The sequence below is a fragment of the Xiphias gladius genome, chromosome 21 (genome assembly GCF_016859285.1).
Source record: "Xiphias gladius isolate SHS-SW01 ecotype Sanya breed wild chromosome 21, ASM1685928v1, whole genome shotgun sequence".
Taxonomy (NCBI): Eukaryota; Metazoa; Chordata; class Actinopteri; order Istiophoriformes; family Xiphiidae; genus Xiphias; species Xiphias gladius.
The window spans coordinates 25675799-25690562 of record NC_053420.1 but is presented as its reverse complement, the minus strand read 5'-3'; the positions used below and the strand labels follow the sequence as shown (position 1 = coordinate 25690562).

At 44.5% G+C, this 14764-nt stretch overlaps 1 protein-coding gene across 1 annotated transcript; it reads left to right on the top strand.

Moving 5' to 3' along the window:
* Positions 1-315: 315 nt before the first annotated feature.
* Positions 316-13893, top strand: si:ch211-232b12.5 (zinc fingers and homeoboxes protein 3). The gene is made up of 3 exons (XM_040115971.1): positions 316-577; positions 8884-11794; positions 12347-13893. Exons 2-3 carry the CDS (start codon positions 9081-9083, stop codon positions 12378-12380), a joined length of 2748 nt encoding a protein of 915 aa, XP_039971905.1. The 5' UTR covers positions 316-577; positions 8884-9080; the 3' UTR covers positions 12381-13893.
* Positions 13894-14764: the final 871 nt, after the last annotated feature.

Sequence of the window (14764 nt, the reverse complement as noted above, 5' to 3'; positions counted from 1 at the left end):
TCACACAATACAATCCATCTGCTCAGCCTGCTCCGCGGCGCCATTGTAGCTATGTATAACCCAATCTGTTATATTAGAGCGCTGCCTTACCCCTATAACGACATACCCAAATGTGCACTGGGCTCAGTATACGTACCCCCCCTCCTCCCCTTCTACACACACACACACACACACACACAGACACACACACACACGCACACATTCTCATCTCATCCCCGCCCCTCTCCAAAATTTTAGATGAAAGGGCTTTTGGATTTTGGATGACGCTTCGAATCACGTGTTCATAGGAAATACACTCGCTATAATTTTTTTTTTGGAGCTGCCTCGTCCTGCACCGCCGACCATAGTTGTTTTGCCGTCTCCATACAGTGTGGCTGAGGTGTGGAGAGGTAATGTAATGTAATGTACCTTGCCGTGGTCACTGACGGGTTCACGCCAGTTCACCGGGTTCACTTGAGGAGAGCTCCCACCCCCTGCTCGCCTCCTCTTCTTCTCAAAGCGCAGCGATCGGAGCGAATCCAATATTATTCATTTATATATTAATGTCGGATTCCATTTTTCCCCACCGACTGCTGAGGTAAGGACACATCTACTCTTCCGAAACGCGAATACCTCGGATTATCGGCGAGGTGCGATTTCCAAAGTTGTTTACTGTAATTATGTCTCGCTATTGAATATTGAATTTTCATCTGGTGCTGTAGTCAAGGCAGTTTATATGAAGTCGCCAATGTATAAAATGGCGACAGTAGGTGGAGGAGGGGGGTGGAGGATTTTTGGGAATATTCATAAGGTTATATAGAGTGCCAGATCGCCTTTGGCAAGTCGGCTCCGAGGCAGTGTGTTGCCCCACAGCCTTGCGAGTGGAGTGAAACGGGTTAACTCGTCAGTTTGTTACAGTTACAACAACGGATCCTCCGTCTGGCTGCATTTGCGCTCCTTCTCGCGCTATACAGTGTGGCGTATCTGCTTATTTTATTGCACAACGCGCTGTATTTCCCCGCTGTGCTGCGAGTGTGAGTGCTTTTAGTTGTGAAAGACTTCTGAGCTCAGCGCTACAGCAGGTTTATCGACATGAAATAAGAAGCCTGCGAGTCCGTAGATGTTCAAACTGCACGCCAAGTATCAATTTTCATCTACTGATCGCTCACTCTCTACAAATTTCTTCCTCTTGCCAGAGCAGAAAGGTAGGCCTGTATCTCTATGCACAGGACTTTTTCTTTCATTTCCTCCTCTTCCTCCTACCAACATGTGCTGCTGCCCTACTCACTCACACAGACACACACACACACACACACACACACACACACTGAGACGTATACAGTACGAGAGGAGCTGATCATTTCAGAGGCAGGCAGATATTTTGCAAACTGTGGATTATCAGTGAGGCATTGTATTAAAAAATATCAGTTCCTGTACAGTCACATTTCTATCTGTACATAAATATTGACCCAGCTTTGAATGCCATGTGTCTCCCTCTGCCTTTAGGGGAAGTACCTCTGTGCTGACTAATGTTGCCTCTGTGATCATGTGTGTGTGTGTGTGTGTGTGTGTGTCCAGTGTCCCTAACACAAGAAACAACCCCAAATTATTCAAGCAGCCAGCTAGACGAGCATGAATCACTGGCAATTTTTGGAATATTTTTTAAATGATTTAACCATGTAAGCTTATTACGTATAATGTAGGTCATGGAAATGAATGTGCAACACTTCTGCCATTGAGGTTTTTCCTGGGAGAGAGTGGGTGTTTGGTCTGTGGACGGTGTCTCTAAGTGTGGAGAACAGTCCAGTCTCCAGTGGACATTTCTTCACTCCGATAGTTAATTTGCAGGCGTGTTTGATGACCGGCAAAACAAAGGTAAATGAGCTCTCGCTGTGCAGCTCCGGCGGACCGGGTTCATCTTGGCCCGGTGAGTTCAGCGTGTGTGGAGCTTTTCACTCCGGCAGGACGCTTTCACTGGGGGAATGTCAATTCCCTTTGTGGATCCCTGGGAACGGTCTTCCATCTCCCTTCTCGGAACTGCTCTAATGAGGCCAGGCATATTGCCTTTCATCCCTCACTCCCTGCAATTAGGCACAGCTCACAGTTTTTGTTATGGCCACAGCGGAGTGTTTGTATACACAGGCACAATGTAGTGGGCCAAGAGTGCCCACTCCACATATGCCACCCCTCATATACCTGGAATACTGTACTTTTCGAGATCTGGTGGTCTGATGTCTAACAGCAACCACTGTGCATGTTATGTTTGTGTGTGCCTCCTACAGCTCAAAATGAATCCCCTGCCAGAGAATAGCGAGGAAGGTCATATGGTCATGATTTGCAGATTTAGCTGACATGGAGTGTATAACATTCCTTGAGTTCAGAGAAGAAAATCAACTATCTAATGCCAACCAGATCTATTTTCCAGCCATTTTATACAAAAAAGCATTCATGATAGCGGCATACCTCATCGTCCTCACAGAAAATTCTCTGAAACACAATGCCAAGCCCCATTTTTCCCACCAGAAAGGACGGCAGTCTATACAAGTTCACTTTTATTTGGTTCTTTCACCCTTTTTGGTATTGCTTTTGTCATCGGACCAATGCCGTATCGAAGCCCAGACCGCTCAAAAGCCTCACTAAAACAGCATGTTTGCACAGTTCCAACCAAAAGAAACGCCTGTGCACTGACGGGGGGGAAAAAACCTTGGGGCGAGTGGGGAAAGAGCCCCTGCCACTTTCTCTGTCCCATGCAAGAAAGGTTTGGTCAGCAGGAGCTGGCATTTGCCAGGCTTTGGCAGTTAGAGAAGGCTATGATGTCAGCCATTTTAGGATGGACACTACAATGTGCGATACGCCGCCATCTTTCTTCCTTTTCGTCTTAAGTTGCCAAATGAATGCCTGTAGTCTTGGCTACAGAACTGACGAAGTTATTCATCAAAAGTGATGTAAAAAGGATGCATGACTCAGAGTTTTTTTCTCTGCGCTCCATGGTTTATTTGTCTGTCATTCATCTGGGCAACAGATAGAAGGGTTCGGAGAACAATGTAAGATTTCAACAGTGAGCGCGCACTCTAACACAAAACAGGACCGTGCAACAAAGATGCTCAGACGGGCAGAGTGCAGTTGGTATGTACTGTGCTACATCAGTCTTCAGGCCTCAGCACTGATTTATCAAGACAATAACACTGACAGGAGGTCATTTGTAGCGTGTAGAGCTGCGATATTTCTTTCATCAGTCGCTGTCATACAAATGAGCACAGTGGAGCGGCGATGTTAGTGTCGCTACAACCTGATCAAGAAAGTAAAAGGCCAAGTTGTTGTTGCGGACCTCACCCAAAGTTATCTGGGAGAGACTTGAACCATGAATGGACTTTTCAAAGATGGCTGGCAGGGCATGTGGATTAAGTTTGTCCTGCACCGGATGCAATCCAAGGAATTCAGTGTGTATGTGTGTGTGTGTCTTGAGGTTGGTGGGTGTGGGCGAGTGACTCCGCTGTGTGTGTGGCGTGGTGGGCAAGGGGAAGAAGGGGTTGCCATGGCAATGTTAACACATGAGTGCCACCACCGACCGGTCTCCCAGTGGACAAGGCTGCAGTCATGGAGGTAAGGGTGGGGGGGTTTTGTGTGTGAGGAGGAGGAGGAGGAGAAGGAGGAGGACGAGATGGCTGACAACACCTGCGTCTCAGACATTCAGACACTAATATGCACAGAAACACACCCATGTAAAGAAAAAAAATAAGAGCCCGCAGCGGAGACAGAGACTACACACTGAAGCCTCTGCCTATCTTCATCTGGACGGGCGGTGAAACGGCGTGGAGTCGTCTGCTGTATTAGCGCCGTGCTAATGACCCTGATGACTCTGAATTGTTTTTCAGCACACGTAACACTGGAGCCTGACACTTCATGCTGGAAAACGTACAGTGCCATTCATGCACAAAGATGTCCCCAAACTAAAATCCTCTCCACCCTTACTGTCAAAAAGAACCCCACATTTGTCCACTCTGGCAGCATGATGGACACAGAAGACACCCAGACACGCAGGAAACAGAACAATCGCAATTCGGCAGTCAGCCGTCTAAAGGCTCCCAGCGCTGGATCACGTTTCCCTTATAAATGAGGTGCCATTGTTCCCAATCTCTTCTCAGTGCAAGACAGTAATTGCTCTCTGTCCCTGGCTTATATTTGGGTGTCCAGCTGATCCACTCACATGACGTTAATCTATTTAATGGACATTTGGCAGAAAATGTTCCAGCTAAACAGATTTTTTGATCATTCAAATGTATCTGTCAGGAGTTCCCCCTTCTCAGCCTCAAACCCCAGTGGACACCAGGTCATTTTCTGGGCTGATTTTTTTTGAAGCAGGCTCTCAGGAGAGCCACGGATCACTGTCGAAGCAAATTACACGCCAAATAAATATTGTCACAAGTGAAAGAATTTATGCTTTTCTTTTCTTTCTTTTTTTTTTTTTTAGCTCTTATGCGACTGTCGCATCAAGAAGACTCCTTGCCAGCTATTCAGTTCAAAGAGAAAGATTTTCAGAACAGTGCAGGTGCTAAATGTTGCGGAGGTGAGGAGGGAGTGTGTTAGGAGTGTGTGTGTGTGGAGATGTGTGCCTACGAGGTGTCAGCAGGGAGGAATATTGAAACAGCACAGCCTGTCATCATCATCAGTCATCCTCTCACTTCATTCCCAGATGTCTGAGTTTTGTCTTCCTTTGTCCTTCTTCCTCCTCCAGCCTTCACATTCTCATTCATGTGACAGGCGGCGCAGCAAAAACACCAATCTCTGTTTGTTAATGTCAACTGTAGGTGACCCAACAACCTGGGAGTGTCTGAATCAGTGGACTGTTTTGAATTAAATTTTAATGTCTAGCAACCACTTTGCAGCCTCGCCTCCCTTTCTGCTGGTAGCAGCTCGCTGTAGATTGGGCATGTTTTTCGTGTTGTAATATTGTAATTACTGCAGCAGTTTATGAGGTGATGAAAGGGAATACACGCTGCTTTCTTTCAATTGGTTTGCTGAAATGGGGGCAGCACATTCAGCTGTTTGTCATTTAAAAGTATAGAGAATATAATTAAATATTAATGAGATGTAAATATAATATTGTTATGGAAATGACAGTGTGAGAGCACATAAGGGAGGCCCTCCTGTAAATCTTAAAGCTGCTATTAAATCAGGCGGAACGTATAAACCCCATCAGAATTTAAACTTAGCCTAATCCCATTTGTTTTGAAACGGTTGTTTTTGAAAAGTTGAATGGTTCAAACGTGGTTTGAGTTCGCCGTACAAGGCCCGTCTGCTTACGCTGAGCGTGGGTGTTCAGAAAGCACTTCTGAGAGCTCTGCCACTTTCCCTCACTTCAGATACGACTCCCCTGGTCCGGCGAGATGAAAAGAGTTTCCTCCCCCTGTGCCACACAGCCAGTGCCAGTGCGAGGACATACGACACACTGGGGACAGCGATCATCTGAGTGTTGTCTACCTTGCCGCTGAAACACAAGGCCTGGCTTTTCAGAGGGAACCATTCAGTGGCTCCCTGTCTGGCAAGCCCTTGTCTTGTGTCTGATCGCACGTCTCGCTCGCCAGATAAAGCAGCCCATTCTTTTGATAGGTGACCTGATTCTTTATGTAACCTTTCTCAACTTTTGGCTTGTCTTGGGTTTTCTCATGCAGGAAGTGGAGTGTTTTTTTCAGGGAGGCGAGCTTCTGTACTCGGCCAGCGTCTGTCTCTTCGTGGATCAACGTCCCCTCTGGGGGCTTCTACACAAGTCACAGCCCACCGCAGAGACCAAATTATCTTCTCCATCACTTTATTTTCTGAAACGTCCTGGCATACAGTGTGGCGTTTGTGGACCAAGCAAAATGAATCACTTCACCACAGCTAGACAGAGCCAACACAGATATTTTACAGAGTTCTATAACATAGTGACATCTCTCACACAGATGTTTCAGATGTGCATGACCACATCCCTCTGTTGCATGAGAGCTGACTTCTAAATCCCTCGTTCAGTGGAACAAACTCAATGAACACTGTGTCCTCACCAGGGGTTAATCGAGTGTGCCGTCAGAGGATATCACGACCTCTCTGGCGGCAAAACATACAGCACATGCCCGCGTCTGGATGCAGTGAACCAGGATTACTGCATAAGATGCTGGTGACCTAGTTTTTTTGTTGTGTGTTTGTTTTGTTTTGTTTTAGTTTTTTTTCTGTCAGAAAGCAGCAGCCGTCAGTAGAAATGAAAAAGAGGTAGTTACAAGGAGGATGTCACAGTCTGTCTGGGATCAGTGTGGACTGTTTGGGCAGTCATTTGAGGGTTTTAATTCTGGAACAGGTTCATCTTTTATTTACCATCCAGCCAGCCGTGGTGAACATGCACGTGGATGCAGTAAAATGAAACGTCTGTGAATCTGCTTTTCAGTTTGACAAAAAAATATGTTGAAAGTATGTGAAATTGTTTTCTTTGTAATCAACAAACTGCAGTGCTTGATGTTGAGGTATGCTGGATCTCAACAGAATTGCTGGTTTTGGGTGTTATGGTAACTGAATTTTTGCAGCTGATGTTTTTTGATGTTGATTTGCTTGCATGGGAAGGTAAAGCCTGAGTGATATGGATAGATGATGATAGGATGAGACTAGTTTTCAGCAGCATGTCACACATCAGCGCTTCTACAGTCTTATAAAGGAGGACGAGAGTGATATACAGTACAGAGGCTGTGTGTGTGTGTGTGTGTCTGTGTGTGTGTCTGTGTGTGTGTGTGTCACAAGTTCATGCAGAGGGCAGAGGGTGCAAAGCTCCACTTTGATGTTTTTTTCTCATCATTAGTTTTATATATTTTGTACTTTCCAGTGTTAAAATAACTATTAAAACCGGCTGCATCGGTAATGAAACACTGACGAGAGTGTATCCATTGTCTTGTCCTACATACTTTGTTAAATATTTGTGGCTTTCTGAGAGACCAGAGGCTTGTTTTTTCGTACATATGGTGGAGAAGAAAAAAGGAGACTTGTTGAAAACTGCAAATACAATCCATATCCATCCTTATGACTTGAGCGTTATAGGAAGGGAAAGCCTTTGGATGTGGTTTGCTAATGGATTTGAGCACCCAGTGATCTCCCTATTGTGTGTTTTTTTTTTTTATGCATGCATGTGACTCCATTCTGCTTGTTGAACAAATGTAGGAGGAGATGGTTTTAGTCTGCAGCTTGTAAATGGCTTCAGATGTGTTTGTAGTAACCTTCTCAGACCTTGGGGGAATGTTTCAGGTCCTTAACAGAACTGCTGTCAGCTGACTGCTGGGACACACATCCACACTAGTCACCTGGTATCACCTCTTGACACTACATTATGCTGGGAAGATACACTGTAATGTCCAATGTAAAACATATGTGTGGAAGTAAAATACTCATTCTTTTAACCTTCATATGTCTGCTTTACAATATTCAGCCAAAGAGGAACAGGACGGCACGGCCCACTGCATGTGAACATATTCAATTTTTTAAAATGCCCCGTTGCCCCCATGAAATTACACAAAATTTAAACTCAACTACTACCTACGTATTATCTACACTTACAAGCAATGAGTACTAAATGTTTTTGCAGACAAATACAAACCTTCTTGTGGGTATTTGTGCATATTTGCGGTTGCCTCAGACACTGTGAAACAGATGGTGAGGTTAGATACATCCAGCACTATCAATTTGTAGGGGTGAAGTGCATCGCACCCAGAATCCCCAAGGTATAGTAGTCAGTGAATGGTATTTATTTACTAATAATGTTTCCTGGCAGGTGGCATCTGGCAAAAAAGACCCTAACACTGATTCATAGCCAGCACATCCCCTTCAGTGTTCATGGTTTTTGCTTTAGCTTTAAACTTAGTGCTTCTTACATGTTTTGTTAATATCATAAGGGTTTACTAAAAATAATTCGGTGGACATATGCCATCAATAATTAGAAGAGCCAAACCCTTGGTGGCAGTGAAGAAAAACAACAAATATCGCTGAGATTAGACTGTCACTTCTGGCTCTGTTGATTATTAAGCTCTTTTTTCTGAATTCATAAAAAGTGACAGCTAGACAGAAGTCTGTAAATCCTAGTAAATGGCCATAACACCGACAGGCTTCATTGATTGAAGGAGTGAATACATGTGTGTTTGTTTGTGTCTCTGTGTGTTTGTGTGTGTGTGTGTGTGTGTGTGTGTGTGTGTGTGTGTGTGTGTGTGTGTGTGTGTGTGTGTGTGTGTGTGTGTGTGTGTGTGTGTGTGTGAGTGAGTGAGTGAGTGAGTTAATAGACAACAGGCTGATGCCAATATTTTTTTCATTTCTTTGTTCCCCTTGACATATGTGATGGTAAATATTTTTCATTATTTAGGAAGTCAGTCAAATGTAATTTTAAAATATTAATAGTAATCTTGTTCATGAACTCTGATGCAACTATTTTAAATTATGTATCAAGACTGAGCAAGAGCCATTTTACCTCTTTCTATACAGTAATTTAATATAACCTTAATTTTTTGTTATGAGCATAAATCATGTGGCCTTTTTGAAAAGAAAAAAGTCATTTACTTAAGTGCTATGATTGCTGATAAATACCATCAACACGGATCACACTGTATTTCCACCTATACTGATTACCCTGTGTGGGGCTATTAGATTCCTCATGTATAAATATTTCATATTTTAAATTTTGAAAAGTATACTATACATTTACTTTCCATATGTGTAGGTTTTAATCTGTCATTTGCGTGACGTTCAGGATGAATAATTAAAATCCTTTTTTTCAGTTTATATCCCTGTGTTTTCCATCTACTAACTGTGTCGTACTGTCATTTCTTTATTCTGCAATCACTAAATTAAATATGGGCTGAGAGAGTCACGTCTCTCTTTTTTTGTACTCTTTCCTCACAGGTTCCCTGGGAGCTGTTAAACTTGTCCATGTGACAGGAGTCCTAAAGTGGCAGAAGGCATGAAGCAACACTGTGATATCATAGTGGCTGGTCCATGACACTTAACTCCATTCAATCCTCTCCACTATCCACCCGCCCTCTGTTCTCATCATACCGGACAACCAATCACTCACTGTCCCATCTACAGAAAGCTGCACAATGGCCAGCAAGAGGAAATCCTCCGTACCCTGCATGATACCATCCAAATCCAAACATGTGCGTGAGGAAATCATACTGGGCTCGCTACCAGAACTCCTACCAACAATCCCAGAAGATAGCATACTCAGCATCACTGGAGGAGAGTCTGGCCATTTCTCTCACAGCTCCTCCAAATCTGAAAGTGGCAGCGAGATGCAAAAAGGAGGTACATACAGCTGTTCTACTTGCCGTTTCGAATCCAGAGATCTAAACTACTTTTTGGATCACATGCACAACTGCCACTTAGACTTTAGGGCCCAGCCCACCTTCTACTGCCTGAACTGTGGGGTGTCAGTCGTCCGCTTTGAGGCTCTGGCTCTGCATAATGCCAACGCCCACCCTAAGATAATGGAGGGCTTGGTCACTGCCTCCCTAACTGTCAACAAGAGGGATGGAGTAACAACTGTGGAACAAAGTCTGTTCACGGACAGTGGAGAAGACTACAGAGAATCTGGGATCTCCCTCACCAAAACACCGATTGCAAAGATGATGAAAGGCAAGGGGGAGCACAAAAAGATTGTGGTTTCTCACACCGTGGAGGTACGGAAGATAGACACTGGAAAGGATGTAGACCCCAGCATGCTGACAAATGTGCCTGAACTCCAAAACGGGGCTCTCAGTGTTTCTGGTGCCCCAGCTATGCCGAGGACCACTGTCACTCATGTGATTACCACGACAGTGTCCAACCAAGTCTTTCACCAGCACACTCCCTCCCTTTACTCCCCCCCTTCCTCCGTTTCCAATAAAGACCTTCCAAAGGTGATGATCCCTCTCAGCAGCATCCCCACCTACGATGCTGCTATGGACACCAGCAGCTTTCTCAAGACATCCTTTGGCAAGTTCCCCTACCCGACCAAAGCCGAACTCTGCTACCTAACAGTGGTCTCAGAGTTCCCCGAAGAGCAGATCAAACTGTGGTTTACTGCCCAAAGGCTCAAGCAGGGCATAAGCTGGTCTCCTGAGGAGATTGAAGAGGCCAGGAGGAAGATGTTCAACACTGTGTTCCAAGGTGGAGCACCTCAGAAGCAACCTGCTACACAAAGGCACGTCAACAACATTGTAAGCCACCACACTGTCACTGCCCAGCCAGGCTCAAAAGGACCAAACTTTCAGATGGCCAAAGTTCCCTATGGCAGTATTAAACCCAGGCCTTTTAGAGTCATAGCCTCACAGGCCAGCATGTCAACCAACCCCCATGTCACCAGGGTGTCCTATTCTACTCCAATTGTCCCCCCAAAGTTTCCATCCATAGTCAGAACAACACAGGTACTGACCAAGAATACTCAACCCACTGTGGAGCCAGACAAGAGCAATGGCCTCAGCCTGGACATGGCTGGAAACAGTGGTTGTGTCAGTAGCACCAGCAGCAGTAGAAGCAGCAGTAGCAGCAGTAGTTGCAGTAGTAGCAGCAGCATCAGCAGCTATTCCAGCAGTAGTAATGGTGGTGAGACTGTCACCAGGAAACCGGTGCATAACAGCAGCCCCACAAACAGCATCAACAGTATCGCCACTTGCTCTACCAACATTAGCAATAATGATGAGCTCTGTGTTGCTGACACCAACGGCAAACCAAATCTCAAAAGCAACAATTTACCCATTGGATTGGAAGGTTCAAACAGTACCAAGAGTAATGTGATCATCGATAACACCAGCAAATCAAACATCACCTGTAACAATCATAACAGCGGCATCATCAGTCCACAAGAGCAGGCCCACACCACAAAACTCGATGACGAAGGCAACAACTACATCCACAAGCCCAACAACAGCAGTATTAGCAGTGAATACCCCAGTACTACCTGTAATGACAGTGTCCCTAACCTGAACCATGCCAGCAAATCCCCAACTGAAAGCACCAGCACAACTGTCATTACAAAAAGTAGCTCATCCATTTTAGATGAGGGTAAATGCAACAAGGACTTTCCCATAAAAGGCATGTCAATCTTAAAGCAACTCATTAAGGAGGAGGATCCGTTCGCCGGGGACAGAGGCTGCCCAGAGCTGAAAGTTGACCCCATCAAGATAAACTTTAAGAGGCTGAAGATGAATGAGCCAGAGACGACATCTGAGATTGTACATCAAGAACACAAGTCTGAGGTAGCCGAGGTGTCTGCTTCTCAGCCGTCTTTCTCCCCCCCCTGGGGCAACAAGACCCCCCAGCAGCTGCACATCCTCCGGCAGGTTTTCTCCAATACCCGCTGGCCCAGCAGTCAGCAGTACGAGGACTTAAGCGTCCAGACAGGCCTTCCCAAATCAGAGGTGGTGCGCTGGTTCAGCGACAGCCGGTATAGCCACAAGAACGGGCAGCTAAAGTGGCTGGAGACCTATCAGCGATTGCCCACGGAGTCAGAGGAGGCAAGGGGCCACGGAGACGCAGAAGCTGAGTCACCGAAGGACCCTCAAGCAGCCAAAAAGAAACTTGTTGAGCAAGACGTGAACAAGCACCTTGAAGGAGAAGCAGGACTCAACACAGGGCAGCGGGTTGTGTGGCAGGATTCATACTCACCGTTGCTCAGTCTGATGGGGTCAGAGGGAAGTGGAGAGCGAGGCCAAGCTGAGGAGTCAGTGCAGCCAGGAGCCCTGCAGGATTCCTGGTCCGAGAGAGCAGAGGACCACCAGCAGCCAGTGGCCAATCAGTCACTCATTGAACAACAGACTGATGCCAATCAGGCCAGGTACTATAGTCATTATGCCCAAATTACAAAGTGTGATAAAAGCTACTGAAGTTAGATACACTTCTCATTCAAGTGCCTTGTGATATTTTACAAGCTTAGTGCTATTTATCAATCAAGGAAACAAAGCAATGTAAGCCAGGTGGAGTGATGAAAGCATGACAGCCTGTTGTTTGTAGTGGTTTGCTGCGTGATTTACAGTAAAAAGCAGGCAGGCAAGTGTGTACAGGTACTCATGCTGAGTAGCTTATTCAGGCAATCAAAGGTCTCTGTTTAGGAAGCTATTTTTAGATAAGTAGGAGTCTGGGCCGTTGAATTATAGATTGAGAGCGCATGCAAATATATGTGAATAAATCATGACAATTGTCTTTGGTTAGATGGTTTTCCGAGAGGCAAGTTAACCCATACACAGGAATTTTTTTACAATGCTCCCTCCCAAAAAAAGTACCTCACTTACAATACACACCAGTAATACAATACAACAGGAACTTTACAATCACATCCTCATGATTTGTGCATGTTGCATTTGCCTGTTTGTGTGTGTGTTGCTGATAGGGATCGCCTGAGGATGGAGCTGCTGGAGGTGTGATGAAGCAGGCCCCCAATCTCGCCAGAGGAACATGATATTTAAAGGCTGGCTTGCTCCCCCTGGCCGTGGTCTAAAAAAGAGTGTTCATAATGACAGCAGATGTGATTGTAGCTGGACCGTTGGACTCTGACTGTAACTGTGAATACCCCCCACTCCTCCTCCTCCTCCTCCTCCTCCTCCTCCTTCTCCTCCTCCGCCTCCCCCTCCTCCTCCTCCTCCTCCTCTTCCATCTGCCATCACTTCCTGCCATCGTCAAAAGAAAGAACTTCTCACCTTTGAGTTCTGTGATGTTTAAGCCTTTCATGCTTCTTTGTGGTTGTGTGGGGAGGGTGCACAATGAGGTCAGTACGAGGGATCAAAGAAAAGAAAGAGAAAAGACGCACACTGACTGGAAAACTGACTTGAATGAGCAGAGATAGGATAGGATAGGGCCGAAAGATATTGTTTTTGGGTCAGAGGGAGAAATATATATATATGATTGAAACTGCACTATAAAAGAGGGTTTGTACTGACTGGACAAACAAAAGATGTGTCAAGGAAATGTTATTGTTGGCTTTGTGATATTTTTTACTTTTTTAGCAACCAGTACTTCAGCACTGCCTTGAATTTTACTTTTTCCGTTATTTGGTTTTTCAATTCTATTTACTCTTCTATAGTCACTGTAAGTCCAGATGCAATCAAACATGTTTTATTTAGATCTGTATAAATGTTGGTGATCACTTTTGCAGTTCAGCTACACGCAAGAGACTATATACAATGCACTAATGAAGACAGCAATGCTAAAAGTCACACTGCCCCACATTAAAGGTATTGACAGCTCTGTCAAAATCAATACACTACACTGCCCTGCAAACTGAACAGAGAGAAGCCTGTCACGCTAACGTTGCCTTACTCAGCTCTGTCCATGTGTTTATATGACCTGTCTGTCCATCACCTTGCTTTCCAGCTACTGTGCTGTCCTGAAAAAAAGAAAAGAAAAAAAAAAAACATGCCAGTGCATCGATGGTCACTGTTGGTCTATATCTGTGAAAAAACTTGTGCTGCTTTCTGTACACTTGGAGATGTTTAACTTTAAGCTGTAATTGTATCAAATATTGTTACTGGCAAAATGTTGTTTAAAGCAAAATTATCAATTTGATCCCTAGACAATGACAGAGTGAGATATTGTGCTAGCTAGAGAGCCAAATGAGGAGATCTTTGCTCTTCTCTGAATTTTCTTGTGTTTATATAAACATACAGTCACTACATGAATCCTATTAAGCTGCATCTTTGTCAAGCTGCTAATAGCTAAGAACGGTGCTATACCATCCAAAGTGAAATTGGAGGTTGATCTCCTACCAGCAGTGTATGCACTTGTGTCGAATGTTACAAATTTATTTTGGTTTGAGATAAATGGAATCTGGACTTACGGTGTTATGATCACTTAAAAAAACTTTTATGAAATATTCTGATCATAAAGCACTGTTGTATCATCCTTTCTACACTTCTGAATCTTTACAGAATAAACTGAATACTCACCAAGCACAAATGTCTCATTATTTGCTCAGCACCTTGTACCAGGAGTAAATGTGAATTGTTCCATGGATACCAGTCAAGTTATGCAGTGTGATGACTGTCAAAGTAACGTGCTATGCTCTGGGATTGGAGAAATGCCTACAGCCTCACCTGCTGGTGAGAAGCTGGCAGTACAGTTAGTGCTGAGAGCAGACTTATGGAGGAAAATTTTAGTCTGTTTTCAAGGCAAGTAACCCTTGCAGAATAACCTATTTATTTTGTCTACATGGTGTATTGTGAGGTATTCAGTCTTATGTATGCAGACGGTGGTGAGCTTCTGTATTCAATGAAAAATGTGTGTTATGGGCAAAGAAAGGGGCACAAGTCTTCCAGGTGTTGCCAAGGAAATTAAATCCTTGAGGAGGGCACAAGGGAAAATTTGAGATAGAGTACATCACGGAATAAGTACATGGTGTTAAGTACTGAGTCCAATCACACCAAATTTCATTCTCCAACTGAGGACGTAAAAATTGAATTCTTGGAATTGTTCCGTTTTTACGTTCAGTAAAGCTTGAATATGACGTGAAGCAGGCTGAGAATTTTCAGAGAAAGTCTAAGCTCGTCTTGAGATAAGAAGTGATCAAATTTGTTTGATGAAGCAAATATGATGGTGCTGCAACTCTTGCAAGACCTCCACCGTGGCTGCTAGTCCAAAACCAACAGGCAGCTGTGCCACTTGGGGCCTCTGCTCAGGGAGAAGGGCCTTGGTTTTATGTATCAGTATGAGCAAAACACTTCACAATCACATTTCCTTAAATATCCAGGAGTAAATCCATGAGGAACTCATGACATTAATGGTGGATGAGGGAGAGAAAAAAAAAAAAAAAAAC